The 18,674-nt window shown below is 32.4% G+C and overlaps 1 protein-coding gene across 1 annotated transcript; it reads left to right on the top strand.

The window, feature by feature from the left end:
- Nucleotides 1-11,188: 11,188 nt before the first annotated feature.
- On the top strand, nucleotides 11,189-16,357 carry LOC141664327 (ubiquitin-conjugating enzyme E2 34-like). Its single transcript, XM_074470254.1, has 10 exons — nucleotides 11,189-11,334; nucleotides 12,348-12,508; nucleotides 13,081-13,135; nucleotides 13,524-13,562; nucleotides 13,704-13,767; nucleotides 14,605-14,666; nucleotides 14,797-14,836; nucleotides 14,954-14,981; nucleotides 15,365-15,456; nucleotides 15,910-16,357. Exons 2-10 carry the CDS (start codon nucleotides 12,452-12,454, stop codon nucleotides 16,184-16,186), a joined length of 714 nt encoding a protein of 237 aa, XP_074326355.1. The 5' UTR covers nucleotides 11,189-11,334; nucleotides 12,348-12,451; the 3' UTR covers nucleotides 16,187-16,357.
- The last annotated feature ends 2,317 nt before the right edge of the window (nucleotides 16,358-18,674 follow it).

Here is an 18,674-nt window from a genome sequence, read left to right as displayed (position 1 = left end):
CAACAGGTTGAGATAACTGAAGTTAACATGAACCTGGCCTTGAACATTCCAACTGACAAGATAGTAGAGATTCCAACTCAGGAGGAGCTGTATGAATTCTTAGATTTTATCAACTACTCTAAGAAAATCAACTTGGCTAGCTTGAACAAGAAAAATCTGAGGAGGGAGTGGTCCTTTCTGTTTGATTATGTGGTGAGGGCTTTCACATGCAGAAAATCAGGATTTGACAATATTTCTAGTGTTGTTCAGAAGTTGGTCTACTCAATGGCTCACAACAAACAGATTAATGTAGGACACTACATTCTGGAGGAATTGAGCACCAGGCTCACCATGCCATTAACTTCAAGAGGTAAAAAAAATTTCCTTCCTAAATTCATTATGTCTGTTTTAAATCATAAAGTAAATGACATACATATTCTTGAAGGTGTAGATAGATCATTAATAGGCAACTGTAAACAAGTGTCCAAAATCTTATTTGGATCACTTATTACTACGAATAAGGTACATGTGGGTCTTAGGTTAATACCTTTCATGATTGAAAGATTTAAGACCTATCCTTACCCTATGCCTGACATGAGGACAAATGAAGTTCAACCTAGTGCAACAATGGTTCCGGAGCCTGTGGAAGCACAAACACAGGCATACCCACAAGAACCTTCCCATGTTGAGCCTACTTCTTCAAAACCAATAGCTGCTAAAAAACCAACCACTTCATCCTCTCAAAAGGGTGAAGTACGTAAAAAGAAGAGAAATGAGGTAACCCTTACTAGAGAGTGGTGAGGAACAACCACAACCTGAGTCACCTTTATGCAAAAGAACAAATAAGTAAAAGAAAACTGAGTTAACCACTCAAGGAACCTCTGCATCCTCTCAAAAGGATTTAGTTGTAAACAAGGGACTTAAACAGACTCTAGAGGCACCCTCTCAAAAGGATGGCTCTATTGAAAAGAGCATTAACCCAAATGCACCCTGTAAAGAGTCTGCACAACTATCACTTGAATAAATACAAGTATATGCAAGGAGAAACAAGGATGGCACACACAAGGAGAGCACACCCCTTGAAGCTCCCTCATCCATTCAGGGGGAGCTGCAAAAACTCATTTCTGATCAACAAATCTCTATCTCTCAAATTTCTTCTTCCTACATAGCACTTGAAACTATCTCTCAAGTGCAAACTCACTCAAGTGACTTGGTTTAAGAAACCTTTTTCACCACCCAGACACCTAATCTAGATGGTGAGAGGCTACTAGCTGGGGTAGACCTTGATGACAGAATCACAAACATGGGGGATTCATCAGTTTTTACTAAAGACCCCATGGTGATCACAAATGCACCTTCATGTGCAAATCAGCCTTCACATGCTGTAAGATTTGAGGGTAATACTCCTGAGGGGGAGTTATCTAAATCTTCTCCAATTCAATTGGAGGTTCCTATCACGGGAACAACTCCCCTCAAAATCCTGGCTGAAATTACTCTAACAATTGAAGTTGGGATTACAATTTCCAATGACCCTGCTATGGGAGAGGCAAGTATATCACATTCATGTGACAGTGCTTTGCAAGAAGTACAAGGGTTTGGGGTTGGTGTACATGATAGTAACCCAATCAAATCCCCTCCAATTCAATTGGAGGTTCCCACCATAGGTGGAGAAAAATAACTTGTCATAACCACAGAGCAATCTGTGAGTCAAACTGTGACTCCTGTCACAGGTGGTTCCGTTACATTATCACCTTCTCACCCAACAAATTAACCCTCAACTTCTCAACCTCAACAACCACACCTCATTTCACAATGGTTGCAGACAACTGACTCTCAACCTATAACTGTAAATGATCTTCTTGTTGAGCATTTTCTGGACTAGCCAACATTTCATAGCATCTACTTACTTCAGATATGAACAACCAGGACTATCAAGCCATTCTACTAACTTACAATGAAGAAGTTGAAAAGCAGAAGGAGAAAATTGTAAATAATGCAGAGCAGGATGGGAATGTAGATGTATGGTTGTCTGAGGATTTTGTTTTGGAGATGAATCAGGTCTTGGCTAGGTTTAGAGATAAATATGTCACCATTCTGGGAAGTAATGCCAAGACCTTGACTCCACAAGATGTCTATGATGCAGTCACTAAAGTTTACAAAGCTCAACTCAAAGCTTTTCACCTATTTGGTAAAGCTCTAGAAATAAAGCTGATTGGTCATGAAGACAAGGTAAGGAAGCTGGTGAAAGAGAAGATGGATGAGATCATACATTCTCAAGTCAAGATCACATCAAAGTTTCAACATTTTGTTGACCAAATGGCAAGGCTTGATCTGTCTTCATTGGAAAAAGATGTCAAAAAACTCAAGAAAATCTTTCATTGCTCTCCATGAAGTGGTTCAACAACAAATCACAAATTCAAATGACACAAAGATCAAGTTGGACCAGTTTCACCAAAGAAGATATGAGCCCTCTGCACTACTCATGGAGGGTATCAAACAAGTTGTAGAAGAAACTTTTGGATCTTCAGTAGCTACAAGCTCTCAACTACCTACTTCCACATCTACCAATCTCCAAATTCAAGCACTTCAAGGTCAAGTCTCGACTTTGCAATCCTCAAATGACAACCTCACAGCTCAAGTGCATGCTCTCACTATACTAGTGCAGAGTCAACAGGAAGACATTCAAATATTGGTGAACTCCCATAAGCACTTACAAATGCAGAATTTTGTTGCATTGGAAGCCATCATGGGCAAGTTCAATATTTCATTGCCTACACTTCTTGAGTTTGTGAGGCCAGAATTACCAACTCCCCTCATCATGCGTGTTTCCAAGACTAAGGGGGAGATTGAGGCTATGATTTAACAATCCAGGGATGCTGGTAAATCTAAATCTAAGGAGGTTATCTCATCAATTGGCCAAAGTTCTTCACAAGCTCAGTTATCAAAAGATGTGAGAAAGGACAGACTCACCAAGGCTGCAGAAAGATCAAATCAAGATCAAGAATTCAGTGAACTTCTTGCAGTCTTGAGATGTCTCTTCAAAACAACTACATTACCTACAAAAGAGCATTGGCCAAGAACATCAACTTCATGAGGGCAGTAGTTGTGAAGATCGACAATTACTTGGAGAAAAGAATTGTTGTGAACATCAATGATGGGGGAATTGATTGATGTCTACATGTGTCTCTTCCAAATCTTAAAATTTTAAGAGCATCTGAGTTGGATGTAATGATTGAGAGAGTAAATCCAGTTATTCCAGAGGACACCCAACTACTTCATGATCTCAAAAATGCATAGTAAGCCGCTTTTCCTGATGCCTATCTATATCCAAATAAAGGGGTAGCCTACATATGTCCAAGAACCAAGGAATGCAAATAGTTCATTGTTCCAAGAAATTGTGTAAGATCAAATACGAGGCTGATCATGACTCTTCAACCTGATCTCAAGCACAAAAAAAGCAAGAAGGCTGAGGATGTTGAGATGATAAGGATTCTTGAAAAATATGTTGTAAATCCTGATACCATATTTTCAAATCATAAGTTCAACAACTCCAAAGATGACAAGGATGATGATGAGCAGAAGCATGGTGAGCAAAAACCTTCTGGCTCAAATCCAAGTCAATTTTCAAAGGCAACTGATAGTAATGACAAGAAGCAAGAAGAGAAGAAAGGTGATGACAAGAAAAGAGGAGAAGAAAGGAGAAGCAAGAAAAGACAAGATGGCTCAGAACCACAACAACAAACCCTAAAAATCCAAATGAATCAATCTCAACCTTTTAAGCCAACAAACTCAAACACTAAACCACCTCATACCTCAAAGCCTAAATACTTGTACAAACAAATTGCTAACACCTTTCTGAAAATACCATTCACCTCAAATCAAACATTTTTCAAGAAAATCTCACACCTACCTTATGTTAAGCCATCAACCAAAATTCACTACAAGACTGTTGTGAGAAAATCTAAAAAAATGCAAGTTACTGAGAGGGTCGTCTGGAATTGTTATAATCAAAGTGATTTTCTTCCTCTAAACTGGTGCATCTCAGATGAAGACTACTTTCAATAACTAGCTGAGGAAATGGTCAGAGTTTGGGTTGTAACACTAAGGGAAGTAAGAATCTACTATCAGGATGGGTCCTTCATATTTCTTGGCAGTAACTTAATGTACACCTTTTCACCCACATAAATGAAGAGAGTGATAAGCTTACTGAATGATAAAAATACTGCAACCAGGGCATGGAGATCTGTTTTAGCTGAATGGTTGATAGAAAGGGAAGAAAGAAGAGCAAGAAACAAGGATAAATATGAGGAGAGGAAGCAGAAGTATGATGAGAAAATAGAAATGTACATTCAAAGATCTGAAGATCTCAAGGAAAAAGGGATGAGCAGAGTTACCAAGGATGGGAAATTTCTAAATGTTAAAGTTGGCACATTCTCAAGATTTAGGATTGATTTACTGAGTAACTATTCAATACATGACAAACTCAAACTTGTGGAAGCTTTAAGAGGAACACCAATCATTGAGGAACTGGAAATACTTGTAAATTTAAAAGACCTCGTTATAGAAGAAACAGAAGATGAGACATTTGTGTGATGTATTTATCTGTTAAACTCAAAGAAATCACCTAATATATAAATGTTACATTTGTGTCAATTTGTATGTAAATTTCTAATTTCCATTATAACTTGGGGTTAGTCTTGTTAACAGGCATGAATTTGTGATAAGCAATTTTCTCAGAAATTGGGGGAGATTGTTGTGCAAGACATGCCTGTACTATAACAAGACTAAGTCAAATTGACAACCCTAAGTAAGTTGTATGATACTCTAAGTTTGCATTTTATATTGTATCACTTAAGTCTGTAAAAGTGTAATTATATTAGACTGGAGTATTTTTCTGTAAACAGTCTCAAGCCTAAGAATAAACTCTGGAAGAAGATCATGAAGATCATGCATCAGAGAAAGTGTGAAGAAGTTTGGAGTTGAATAAATTTGTTTTGGGAAAAACATTCTAAGTCAAGAAATCTACAAGTCACGGGTTAAGTGTTATAGAGAATTCATTTGAGAACTCCATAATGACTTATCGAGAAGTCAAGGAAATCTTATTGAGAAGTCTTAGAGATATCGACAAGCTAAATGAAGATATGAAGGTTGGAAATATGGACAAGTCAAATTACCACTAGAGATCTCAGAGATATCGACAAGTCAAAATATCACAAGATATCGGTAAGTCATTTCTGCACTAGAGAACTTAAAGATATCGACAAGCCAAATTGAAGACATGAAGGTTGGAGATATCGATAAGTCAATTCTACATGCATAAAATAAGAGTTCTCGACAAGCTAAATTCTCTTATAGAGAACTCAGAGATTTCGATAAGTCAAAACAACTATAGAGTAATTAGAGATCTCGATAAATCATTATACTTATCGAGATGTCGAGTTCTCTATATATAATTAACTGGAGATTTCGATGTAAAGCTCAAGTACATAATGCAGATCAGTTTAATATCCAAGATTATCAATCAACAAACAAATCAATCACTGATTTGAAAAGTCTACAAAAGCAGCTTGAAGAGTACAATATCAAAGGCCAAGATTAACTGACAAAGTAAAGTCACAGACATGCACGATTTACAAAGATACGCAAAGCCAGAAATAGAAATATTTAGTTATCCAAAAGTAGGGTTAGTACATGCTATTGCATGCTGTGTAAAAACCAGTGTTTATTGTTCTATAAAGTAAACACTGGATGCTTTATTTTAGTTGTAACAAAAAGATCTGAATTATCTTGCAACTCTCAAGAGAGAAGCTGAGTTCTTAACATACTAAGAACCCAAAAATTTGTAGATCTTGATTTTAATATAAAATTAAGTGAGTTTTGAAATATAAGTGTGTTCATGTGCATGTTTTAATTATTCTGTTAAAGCATATTATCTCTGCAATATAAATTACTTTGTTCACCATCAATAAAAGTTCAAAAGGCCATTAAAATTGTTTAAAACACATTCACCCCCCTCTGTGTTATATTCATTACCCAACAATTTTTAATAATGTTAAGATTTAACTATAAAATTAGAACAAATGTTTTTTTAATTAAAGAACATTAAAACAAACTAGCGTAAAAGCTCGTGCGAAGCACGGACCTACTTATATATAAAATAATTTCTTATATATATATAATTTATAAGTGGAAAATGTTTAAAAATATTTTTTTTACTTTATTTAATATTTTTACAGTAATTTTGTAACATCACATTTCATAAACCAAATGATTTATTAGGTAATATATAATAAAATTTGAATAAGTATCCATATGATAATATGCCTTCAATAATTTTAAATTTGTAAAAATATTTCAACATATTTTTATTATAATTTGATAAATACTAATTTCGTTTTTGCAAATTTATGAGTTAACCCTCGTTTATTTGTTATAACCTTGGATCAGGCTAAACTCAAGTACATGATTATATATATTGGATTTATCGTATATTGCTTTAATAATATTTTGTAACTAACTCAAGAATTATATATTATTGAAGATCTAAATTTTAACTCATCTTAACTCAAATTTACTACATTCGATCTTCTTTTATAAATTTGTGTATTTTATTTAATTATGTAATTAATAAAGTGATAATCGTTGAATTGACTATAATATATATGCACACGCATATATTACTTTAATACCAAAATATTATTGAAAAATAATATAAATGATAATTTTTAAAATTATCATCGAATTGTCCACACATTTAGTATTTCATGTAGCATATTGATTGATATAACTTTATGTTTCAATTTAATATATCTTATAAAATCTTGTTATAAACATGCATTTTTTATTCAAACTTAATTGTTTTTTACATTTTTAAAATTACAAAGAGACTGTAAAATATTTAACCGATAAAAATATCGTTTGCCTTTGTAAAATCTTATTTTTCAAAATCTCGACCTAATTATTAACATCTAGAATATACATGGACAATGTACATTAACAGTTAGATATATCAAAATTAACAAAAAAAAAGATATGTGATTTTAGCTAGTTTCCATTATGAAAAATATTAATAAGAAATAGACATGACGAATATAACGTTGACAATAGTTATTGTATAATTTAATTTTATTCCTAATTTTCTTAATTTAGAAATATATAACTTATAAAATAATATTACACGCTACATGTATTATGTCATTTATAATAGATCACATTTTAATATAAATTTTATGTATCAATCATTAACGCTGAAATTTGTTAAAAACTATCTGGTGGCTCTAATTATATCTGTTTTGAGTATACGCTACATGTCTCGTATTTGTTTTATAAATTATCAAAATATGGTGAAAATTTAATTCAAATAAAATAAGATCCTTACTTTGGAAGTTATTATATCTCATCTATTTTGGGTCTCATATTATTTTAATAAAATGAACCATGGCTGAGTTTGGCTTAGATTCAGATTCGATCAAATATTATTATAGAGACCAAGAATTTGATACTTCGTTGTTATATCTATTATGGAACCATATGTCCGAATTAAATTTTAACTGGTATCAGACTATAACTTTTGTGTCATAAAATTTAATTTATTTATTTAATAGTTATTCATTATAAACTGCTAAAATTTCTTTTTAATACTTGGTTCTTAAAGGTTTATGGAGAATTCCACTGCTATTGTTAGCTAATAATATTAGACTCGGATTTGATGAATCATAGACTATTGTGTTATGATAAGAAAATATATAATACTTACTCGAATTTGGTTTATATTTCATTTGTAATACTCGAGAATGCATTATATTCAAATAAAATTATAAGAAATTTGAATTTAGATATTAAAAATTATAGTGATCTCAAATTTGAGTACTTTTCAAACAATTCGTCCAACTCCAAAATAGATATAATGTTTGCTTCGCGATTACTCTCGAATAAGAAAGAGCAGTTAAGCTATATAGAGTTGTTAGCTATCTTCCATCGTCCGTATCCCGGCCGACTGAGATTGACTAATCTATTATATATATGATAGAGCAAATAGGGGGTTAGCTGAGATAATTTATTCCAAATTACCAATTTACCCCTCAATAATAAATATAAATAATTGTCAAATTTAATACCATATATTAATTACACTTAGGTCATTATTACTCCTTATTAATAAAAATAAATAAATGATATATTTAATAACATATATTAATTACACCTAACTCATTAGTATTAATAATTTTATATATGTTATTATTTATAATTGAATATTAACAACCTATAATTAGATATCTAAAATTTAATAATATTTGCATGTATATATACTAAATTCTTATTTTTTTGAAGAGTTTATATAAAATAAATTATTTTCAGTAAATAAATTTAATATGTTAGCTAATCTGAAAATGACAATGTTAGTGTATCAAATATTAAACCCAAGAAATATAATAGATATTCTCTTTGTATATGGATAAAATAGTGGGTTATGAGGGGGTTTATAATAAAGTTGAGATTCTTATTATATGACCAAATCGAATATAAACTAAGACTGGTTTGAAGATTTTGAATATATATAATAAAATATTAAAATATCAAGTTCATTACGCTTACATTAATATTTTACAATGGTAAGGTGAATCATTTTTCTTATATTAACCGATTTAAAGTTTTTTCAGTGGGTATAAGTAAAAAGAGTTATAAGATTACTGCAGTGTTATAGAAATCGACAATTTCGTCGATAAATTGCTAGAAGGCAACCAAACAATATTATAGAGCAAAATCGGAGCATACAACATTTTTGCCATTTTCGATCAAAATCGGCAATTTTCCGGTCAAAAATTGACGAATTAAACACACAATTTGAGGTTATGAAGAGAAGAAAAGAAAGAAGAAATATACTCAGCATCGAGTTGGTGAAGAATGACGATTTTAAATGAAGAAATCAGACGGTTGCCGAATAGAAACTAAAAAGATAACGGAAGAAGAAGAGAGATGCTTAAGGATGATTAAGACTCTTATTATTTTAATAAATAATGCACACAAAATAATGTTATAACTTAGTATGGATGTACAAATGTAATTTTACACATCTCAAATATAATTATTTTACTTATATATTTTAAAAAGAATATAAAAATATGTTCGACATTATTTCGATTTAGCATTTCGATAGATTCTCGATTTTTGACGGTAGTCCAACCGATGTAGTCCATTTTTCAATTTACATAACCATTGATTACTGACGAATCTATTAATATATTTATCGTAAAAATGATGTATATTGAAAAATATATTTATTTTATCAATTGTACAATATTATATTTAATATGTCGGCTTTCATATCCAATTATTACATTTCCTAATATGGAAAGTAAGAATTACCTCATATTCATTGTATTTTGTATCACTAATTGTACCATGTAAACAAATATATTAACTCTTTAATTAACTTCGCAATATTTCATTCATTGTAATTATTTTCATGAGATATGTGTGTTGTCATTTGTATAATATTTTGATTGTATATTTCGATTTCATTGCCGCATATTCAATTCATTTTGAGAAAAAACACGTTAAGTACGACATCGATCTCAATTCCATAAAGAAAGATATTTAGTTAATCTATAAATCATAAAATAACATGAATATATCGTCGATAATTACAATCAAAATAATATCAAGTCACGCATTAGAGAACATGTCCGTGCATTGCACGGGCTATAGAGCTAGTTCAAATAAAACACATCAAAATAATATTATTAGAATAATATATTTAACATGTATTTGATCAAATAAATTTAGGGATTAAAAGATTTCTTAAAGAATAAATTTATAATTATATATAACGATGACAACTATTAAAATAAAATTATAAAAAAATATAACCAATATTTTATTTACTCGTAAGTTATAATAATATATAAAAATAGAAAGAGAAAATGTGGGCTATCAGATAAGTGTTTTCATTATACAGTAAAACCTCTGTAAATTAATACTCGATTAATTAATAATCTCTCTAAATTAATAATTTTGTCCGGTCCCGACTTGGGCCAGTTCAAAAAATGATCAATTTCGATAAGATAATAAGATAATAATTTTTTTGAAAACCCTGTATAAAAATATGGTCCCAATAAAACTATAAATTAATAATTCCCTTATATTCATAAAAATATAGCTATTACATCTTTGTAAAATATGATTCAATTGTAATTTGCTTTTTAATATAATTTAAATCAACATGAAGCTCGTCCCTAATCTTCCTTATTGCATCCAAAAACTCGGGTGTGGTGCTTTCATGTTGCATCAAAAAGTTATTAAGCATTTTTGATGCCTTGAGTGCTTCTTTACGTGTAACTTTTAGTGTATTTGATATTGTACCTTAACTAACTTTTAGATGAAACTTATTCTCGAGCCACAACTGGAGATCTTTTTGAGTGCATGATGAATTTTCTCTTTTATATTCACATAATGCTTTTCTTGCTTCATCCGTCATTGTTGATTTTGTGACACCTTTTAGATGAGAAGCCATTGTTTTATTTGTATAATTTTTCCCCCAATCTAGTATATACAGTATATATAATATATTTTATGACTACACATACATTGAATACTTTCTATGTAAAATACAATGAATTAAATTAATTCATGTACTTTAAATTTTCCTAATATACATTGAATATTTTCTATGTAAAATACAATGAATTTAACTTATACACTACATTTACTTTGAATCTAATATATTGTACATTACATTGACTTTCTAAATTCATATACATTGAATTAATTGAATTAAGTATAAAATATAAATTGTACAATTCATTTTATTTAAATTTATGTGAATAAAAATTTAATCAAAAGTTAATTTTGTTTGTTACCGAAAATTCTCTATAAATTAATAATTATTAATTTATCGATTAATTAATACCTCTCTAAATTAATAGAATTCTCCGGTCCCAACTATATTAATTTATATAGGTTTTACTGTAACTCAAAAATTCTTGTAGCATAGTGGTTATAACATCAACGCTCTAATAGGCTAATATGAGTTTAAACCTTAACTACAAATTTTATCTTATTTTAGTATAAGTTATAGAAGATTGACATTTTTTGTGATTTTTTAACATATAAGGATAAAATCGTAACTATTCGGCCATTTTATTGGCTCAATCGATAATAAAAAATTGAAAATAAAAGAAAAATTAAAAATGGAGCCCGCACGGGGCACCAAGCCCCCGAGCACAGAAAGACATATATAATCCACTTCATTTCATATCCGTCAGTATATAATAATTTTCTATCTGTAATTGATCGGATCCTTCATATCGGGGATAATGAATTGACGCTTCAATTTTAATCCTCTTTCATCCTCAGGTTATTTTCTCTACATAGATCTCACCCCTTCTTTATATCCTACACTCTCTCTCTTTTACTATCATTTTCGGATGTTAATTTATAACACTTATAATTGTATTATCACTTGTTGCTTTTTAATTCAATTTCATTATTTGATTTCACAATTCACTCACTTTATACTGAAATCTCTGTGTTTTTGTTTACTTAATTGTGTTTTGTTGATGCGATTGTATTGCTTTTAGTTAGGGTTTATAGATTATAGTGTATAGTAATGTGTCAAGTGTTGATTTAATGTTCTAGGTTTTGTATGAATGGTTTTTGGATGTTTAGGGAGAATTTGATTTGGTCAAATTGAATTGATGTGTTTTGAAGGTAGGGAGTTTGTGCGATTAGTGAATTACGTGTTATGTTATGTTAAGTGATCATGAAAGACTGTTGCTGTGGCTTTGAGAGAGGTGATTTAATGTTTGGATTTTTTTTTTGTCGTGTTTATGGTTCTTTTATGATTGGTGTTTTGTTTTGTAATTGTCTTGTCAATTAAATGCGGGATATTTGTAGTGTCTCTGGGAATCCGACAGGATCGTTTCTTGCTGTTTACGTTTGGTCACTAAAATTAAATTTGGTATATCTCAGAGCGTTTATTGGAAGATGCCACGTAGCTTCTGTAGCGCGTGGTTTGCACAGAATGACAGCTATCTCAGTATTGGGGGTTTAAGTCCTCTTAATACTTTCCAGTAGTCGTTCACCACGAACCATGTTTTACTTTTGGATTTGATATTACATTAGTAATTTGTATTAAGTTATTATGGATTTTATATAATCAATAGTGCATGGTTCTCGATGTATTTTCCTAACTTATTTAATCTCTTTGCTGGAAACAGTTTGTGATATCTAGTATATAGCTTATATATAGTTAACCTTAAATTTTCACTGTTGACATATATGTTCTTTCCATGAATTTTCACTGTTGACATATATGTTCTTTCCATGAATTTTCACTGTTGACATATATGTTCTTTCCATGTTCTCAGGACTGGCATCCCCTTATCCCCCCTTTTCTTTGACCGCTCACCCACCAACTTGTATACCTGTTAATCAACAACGTTTGAATTGCTGGTACTCTTAAAGCTGTAAGATGGCAGAGAAAGCATGTGTAAAGCGTCTCCAGAAAGAATACAGAGCACTCTGTAAAGTATGATCTCATTCCAATCCATTAGAATTTAGAGCCAGCAAGTATATTTTGCTTAATTCCATGTTAAATTTCAGTTTCGTAATTCATATCCAATTTGCTTTTTCTTTAAACTACAAATCTCATTTCTCGAGTATGCTTTCAAATCTTTTTGGTTCAGGATCTTATTCTTAAATCACTTCTTTCCTTCATTGATGTGCGTGCATGAAATGGAAACTATTTTTTTCTTTTGCTAGTGCTGCTATATACCTTATGCTAAAGTTAATGGTTTTAGTGAGTACTTCCATTATATTACCATATCAGCAGTTCCCTAGGCTAAAATTTCTTTTGTATTCATTCCCTGTATTATACGATTTTAACAAAATTCAATGATGGCTGTTATATGGTTGCAGGAATTGTGCCATAGTCGTCTTTATACCATGAGATCTAGTTTTGCAATTATGTTAAAAGATATTATTTAAGCTTTTAACATAGTTCGTTTGCACACTTGATGAGCATGGCTTTTTCTTCCTTTCTGAAATGTAGTTCTTCAAAGTGTAGTTGCGATAACTTTTGGTTTGGTCTTATACATTCAGGAACCTGCTCCTCAATGTGTGGCTCGCCCTTCCTCGAATAATATTCTTGAGTGGTGTAAGTTCAATTTGCATCTCCTTCTGACAATAATTTTAATTCAGGAGTTGAGCCATATAAGTTTGTCTTTTGTATATTTCCTTGCTCAAAATCTCTCCCAATATCCAGTGCATATATATATGCTATATGATCATATCTAGTAGCATGTGTCATACCTAGAATGTGGGTCTTATGGCTTTCCTAAAGGCCACCATATACTGATAGGTTGACTTTTGGTATCTCTATGTACTTTTTCTGCTTATTTTTAAAATCTGTACACGTAAGTTATAATTTTTCAAGTTCTTTGAGATTCAACATATTGAAGTATCATCAAGTTCTGTGTACCTTTAACTTCAGCCACATATCGTTCAAAACTAAATGTAGTCCCATCATATTTTATTTTGTATAGATTATGTGTTGGAAGGGAGCGCCGGGACTCCTTTTGCAGGTTTGTTTTTCTTTTATTGTCTCGTATAAATATGTAATTTATATATTTTTTCGGGGGGGGGGGGGGCGAGGAGGATTTCTATTGGTCATGTTCTGTTCCAATGCTCAATTGATTTTTGTGACTAACCTCTTCTGCCTTTAGGTGGATACTACTTTGGAAAGATCAAATTTCCTCCAGAATATCCATTTAAGCCTCCTGGAATCAGGTACTTCATTACTCTCTTTTAACGTTATTACATGAGTTTATGGTTGTATCAAGTACATGTGATCTTTGGCGGTACTTTTAGATTATCAGCGACATATGATTTGAAGGTCATAGATGGTTGAATTTACTATATTAGTTGTAACATGAGATTCTATCTTAATCGTACTCTTGCGATTATTTGAACAAAATGTTTCTCACATGATTATTGAATTATGTGCCATGTGGCATATATGTTAGTTACATGTTTAAATTGAATAGTATTAAGTATAAGAAGCATTTTTTTAATTGTTGATTACTTTAACCTTCAGTATTTCATGTTTTCGATGAAAAGATTTAAAATGATTTATCTCCCTTCAAAATAATGTGAATAAAAAAAGCTTTAGAGGGCTGCTAAAGTTCCAATGTCTTAAAAAATGCATCATCCAGAGATGGAACAATTTGCTCCCTTCATTTACTAATTGCATTGTTGACAGAATCTCTGCATGAGTAGAGGAGATTCTCTATACTTTCTGATGTAGGACATTATCAAAAGAAAAGAAAATAGGCGGGGAAGGGGAAGAACAAAGGAAAAATCCATCTCCGTTTCTTAGAGAATTAGAAAACACAAGAAATTTTATATCTATTTTAAAATATATATATCAATTTATATAAGTCAACTCTGTCAAGTGTCAAATAATAATATTACAAGTTATATAACAATTTGAATAATTGTAACCTTGTTTCAACTAAAACCTGCCTGTATGTATTCTTATCCGACCTCTATCTAAAATTTAGTTTCCAAGTATCGATCAGTTTTTTTTTGATATCTAACTAGATCTTTATCCTTGTTTTCTTGTAGTATGACAACTCCTAATGGGCGGTTTAAGACACAGACGAAAATTTGTCTATCAATGAGTGATTGTAAGTCTACATAAACTGGATACAAGCTTACCTGTCTGTTGTTTACCAGATACGTTGTTGAATATACACCATATTAGATTGTCTGTCATTTAATTTGAGAATTAATTAGCTTCACTGTGCCATTTTGTAGTTCATCCAGAAAGCTGGAATCCAATGTGGTCTGTTTCAAGGTCAAATATGTATCTTAAGTGGATGCTCCTTTTTTTTCTCTTTTTAATTCGAATTTCCTTTTCAGTGTTTCGATAATGTACTTGACTTTTGCTAATTTTTGTTTACCCTAAATGCAGCATACTCACTGGACTGCTCTCTTTCATGGTAAGTCTTTACTCTTCTACAATGTCACCTGAGTGTGACTTTATCCATTTATATTCTTTTATGTCAATATCTTGCACTTTTAAGGCAGAAACATAATGTACTTGAAATTGAATCACAGAAACTTGGTATATTTGTAGAAGGTCAAGTTTTCTTCTCCTTAAAGTGCTTATCCTCTGCATGTCTGCAAGGTGTTGAGAATGTCATACGGGCTCTCTTGACCATGTATTTGATATGAGTGGCCTTATGTATCCGAAACCCAAACCCATTTGAATGTGTAATTTAAATCAATTTAATTTCTAGTTAATTGCTATATTTTTGGGGTTGCCTTGCGTCCCTAAAGTTGTTTAGCATTCAAATTTTCTTTTGTTGGTTTTACTGTGCAGATGGACAACAGTCCTACAACTGGTAGTGTGACTACTACTGTTGCAGAGAAGCAACGACTTGCGAAGTCCTCTCTTGCATTCAACTGTAAGAAGTGAGTACGCGCCGATTTGTTTCTTTTAGTTTTTTTCCACTCAAAGATAGCATCATAGCACAATGCATTTGTTACACTTTTATACAGCATTTTCTTACCAATGCCATTGTCATCTCATTGGGACTGCAATACTTAATTGAAATATATCTAGGTTGCAAGTTGTCGACAATATATGTCATTTACTTGAAATAAACAAAGACTAGATCTTTACATTAATAACTAATTCTGGCATGCTCACCCCGATCATCCAAATTACACCCTGGTCTCAGTTTTGAAGCAAAAGCAGGCTAATAATTATAATGGTGCTTTCATTTATGAAATAGGTCGGGAATGCTAAGTGAATAAATAGATCAGTATTTCAGTAAATTATTTTCATTAAATTTCTATTGTCAGTGTTTCTGGTGAGCATTTCAGCTTTATTAGAAGTTATCTGACTTATACTTTTGCCCATAGCATAAAGTTCAGAAACTTGTTCCCGGAATTTGTGGAGAAATATGAAGGACAGCAGCTCTCTGAAAAGGCTGTTCCTGAGCAGAAGCGAGCTGAGCAAGCTTTAGAGGAAGTGAGACCTTTGTTGGAACAAATAGGCAATTCAAAAGGAGAAGTGAATAAACCAGAACCCCAGAGAGACATAAAAAACGTCAGGAGGCAATCATTTCCAACGTGGGTGCTGGTGTTGCTGGTCTCCATTTTCGGCATTGTAATATCATTGCCTCTTCTTCAACTGTAATGATCCCTTCTACATGTAGTGGAGATTTGAGAAATTTCCTAGTAATTATCATGAAACACATGTATAAGATGGTGATATTCTGTGTCTTGTTGTGATTCTCCTTTTATTCGAGTATTACTAGTTTGTATTTGCCAACATCAGGATATTACATGCATTTGACATTTGCCATAAGTGTTCATCTGGGTTTGTGTCTCCCCTTCTGAGTTCATTAGCGGCTTGGTTAGCAATATTTGATTAAACCAAGAATACTAAGGGGGTTTTCGATCATGGAACCGAAATGCAGAAGAGATTTCAGTACAACACAAAAGGTGAACCATAGAAAATCTTATAAAAGTATTTCAGTTTGATCAGGTTACACAAGGCATTATCAATGACTGTGAATGCTGGATATTTCCTTGCATCCTAGCGAGTTCTTTAACCTATAAAATAATTGTGTTTAAGATCTGTCTCACAAAAGAATATATAATGTGTAATTACATTTTTACAGTGATTTACGAATGTCGTATTATATATGTGTACATATGGTTGGAGTATAGGATACTAAAAGTGAGTGTTTGATCAACATCAACAATGGGAGGGAGGACATATTAACAACCTAGCTATTCCTGCTCAGTAGTCTGCTTAATGACCTGTATAGTGCAACTCTGGGAGTCACAGGGGACTTCTGATCTTCTTCCGCAGTCTGTAAAACAGTTATATCGATTGCTAGATGGCCATCATTTACTACACCTGAAGAAGAGGGAATGGAGGAAGATGCATTCGGTGGTTGCGAATCCGGTGAAACCCCAGCATCAACAGCAGCCGCCTCCAAGTCATCTGAGGAAATCGTAACAACGTTTCTACAAAGGGGACAGGTAGAATGAGAATGAAACCAGATGTCAATGCATTGCATGTGAAAGCCGTGATTACACTTGGGTAAAAATCTGGCCTTCTCTCCTTCCGATACTTGAGAGAGACAAACGGAGCATTCCAAACCTACCTGAGCTTCTGCTGAAGAGAATTGTATGACTTTGATGGATTTAAGAATCGAGGGATCAAGACCCTGACGCTGTTGTAGAGTTGGCAAATCTGAGCTTGTGGAGCGGTGTCTGGTGGTGTGATTGTTCCAGAAATGGTGTCTTATGGTGTAAAGGCGAAAAATGATGACAAGTAATACTAGTATGAACAGGAGCATTATAACTATTATAATGATTACCCCTGATAGCTGAAGCGCCGTGGATTCTTCTAGTTTACCAGTTGATGCTGTTACTGAATCGGTCATTATGCTGGTTTCTGAATGTTACCTGATGAGAAGAATACAAGGGATATAGTATTGAATGCGAGGAAGATGAGGTAACTCTGTCCTTATAATAAAATTGGAGAAAAAGAAGAGGTTGAGAATGAATTGAAGGAGAGTTGGAATATTAGGAATAAGTAATATAGAGAAGGAGCAGCCGAGCAGGCATGGAAGATGGGGACGAAATGGGGGGAGAATTATATTTGTAGATGAGAGTCAAAGCAATAGAAAGAGTCAGGAGAGGTGTCTCTGTAACAGTATAAACTGGCGGCTCTTTTCTTTTCTTCTTTTCTATTTGGGGACTGAATGAAGAAGAGTGGAGAGTTGAAAGACTATAACAACTTGTAGTTTGGTCCCATTGGCATGAATGCAATTTAAGCAATACTAGTAGTAGGGTCTTGTTCTTCTCATCTTCTGCATGGTTGATTGTTCTCTGCCTCACTCATTCATTTTCTAATGACCGCTGACGCCTGACGTTGGTTTTACTCGTACTAGGAGGGTCTTGGACTTTTCATTACGTCCCCAAGGTGTCAAATATTAGGCTATTTTCATATCATCAAAACCCATCACCCATGACTCCAATTAGGTAACTCTCAAGCTCGACTATCACCGTATGTTTAAATGGTAATTAGAGCTCTAATTTGAGCCCAGCTGAACTCCTTATTTAATAAACGAATTTGAATTTAGATATTTTAAACAAGTTGAGCCCCCAGTTTAAATTAAATGAGCCAAAATATATGAATTAACTCGAATTGTTTAATAGATAAGCCCAAGTAGAGTTTACTAACGAGGTAAACTAGCGGGGGTTTAAAGGACTATAGTCTAGTTGGCTCACGAGCTTAATATTTTACAAATAAAAATAATTAATATTTAAATAAAGTCAATTTATAAATAAACAAATTAATTATATGTAAATTTTGAACGAGTTCAAGTTTGAGACAAGCCGAACCAAATTTCGAGATGAGCTCTATTCGAGTTTATAACATATTCAATGATGGTGTAAAAATAAATGTAGTTATTATTATAATTTAACACCAAAAAGTAGTTTTTGGTGCTAAAATAACATCGTAGCTCTCATGATAGGTTTTATATTTTGTTTCAAATTGCATCAATTTCCCAAGTACCCCCTATTTTTGGATACATAATTAATTTTCTAACTAACTTTTTACTTTTTAATAAAGTGGGATAAGGTGTCAATTATAACTCCACCTA

This window comes from Apium graveolens, chromosome 6 (genome assembly GCF_009905375.1).
Source record: "Apium graveolens cultivar Ventura chromosome 6, ASM990537v1, whole genome shotgun sequence".
Taxonomy (NCBI): Eukaryota; Viridiplantae; Streptophyta; class Magnoliopsida; order Apiales; family Apiaceae; genus Apium; species Apium graveolens.
The sequence above is the reverse complement of the archived record's forward strand: the minus strand, read 5'-3'. Positions and strand labels throughout refer to the sequence as shown.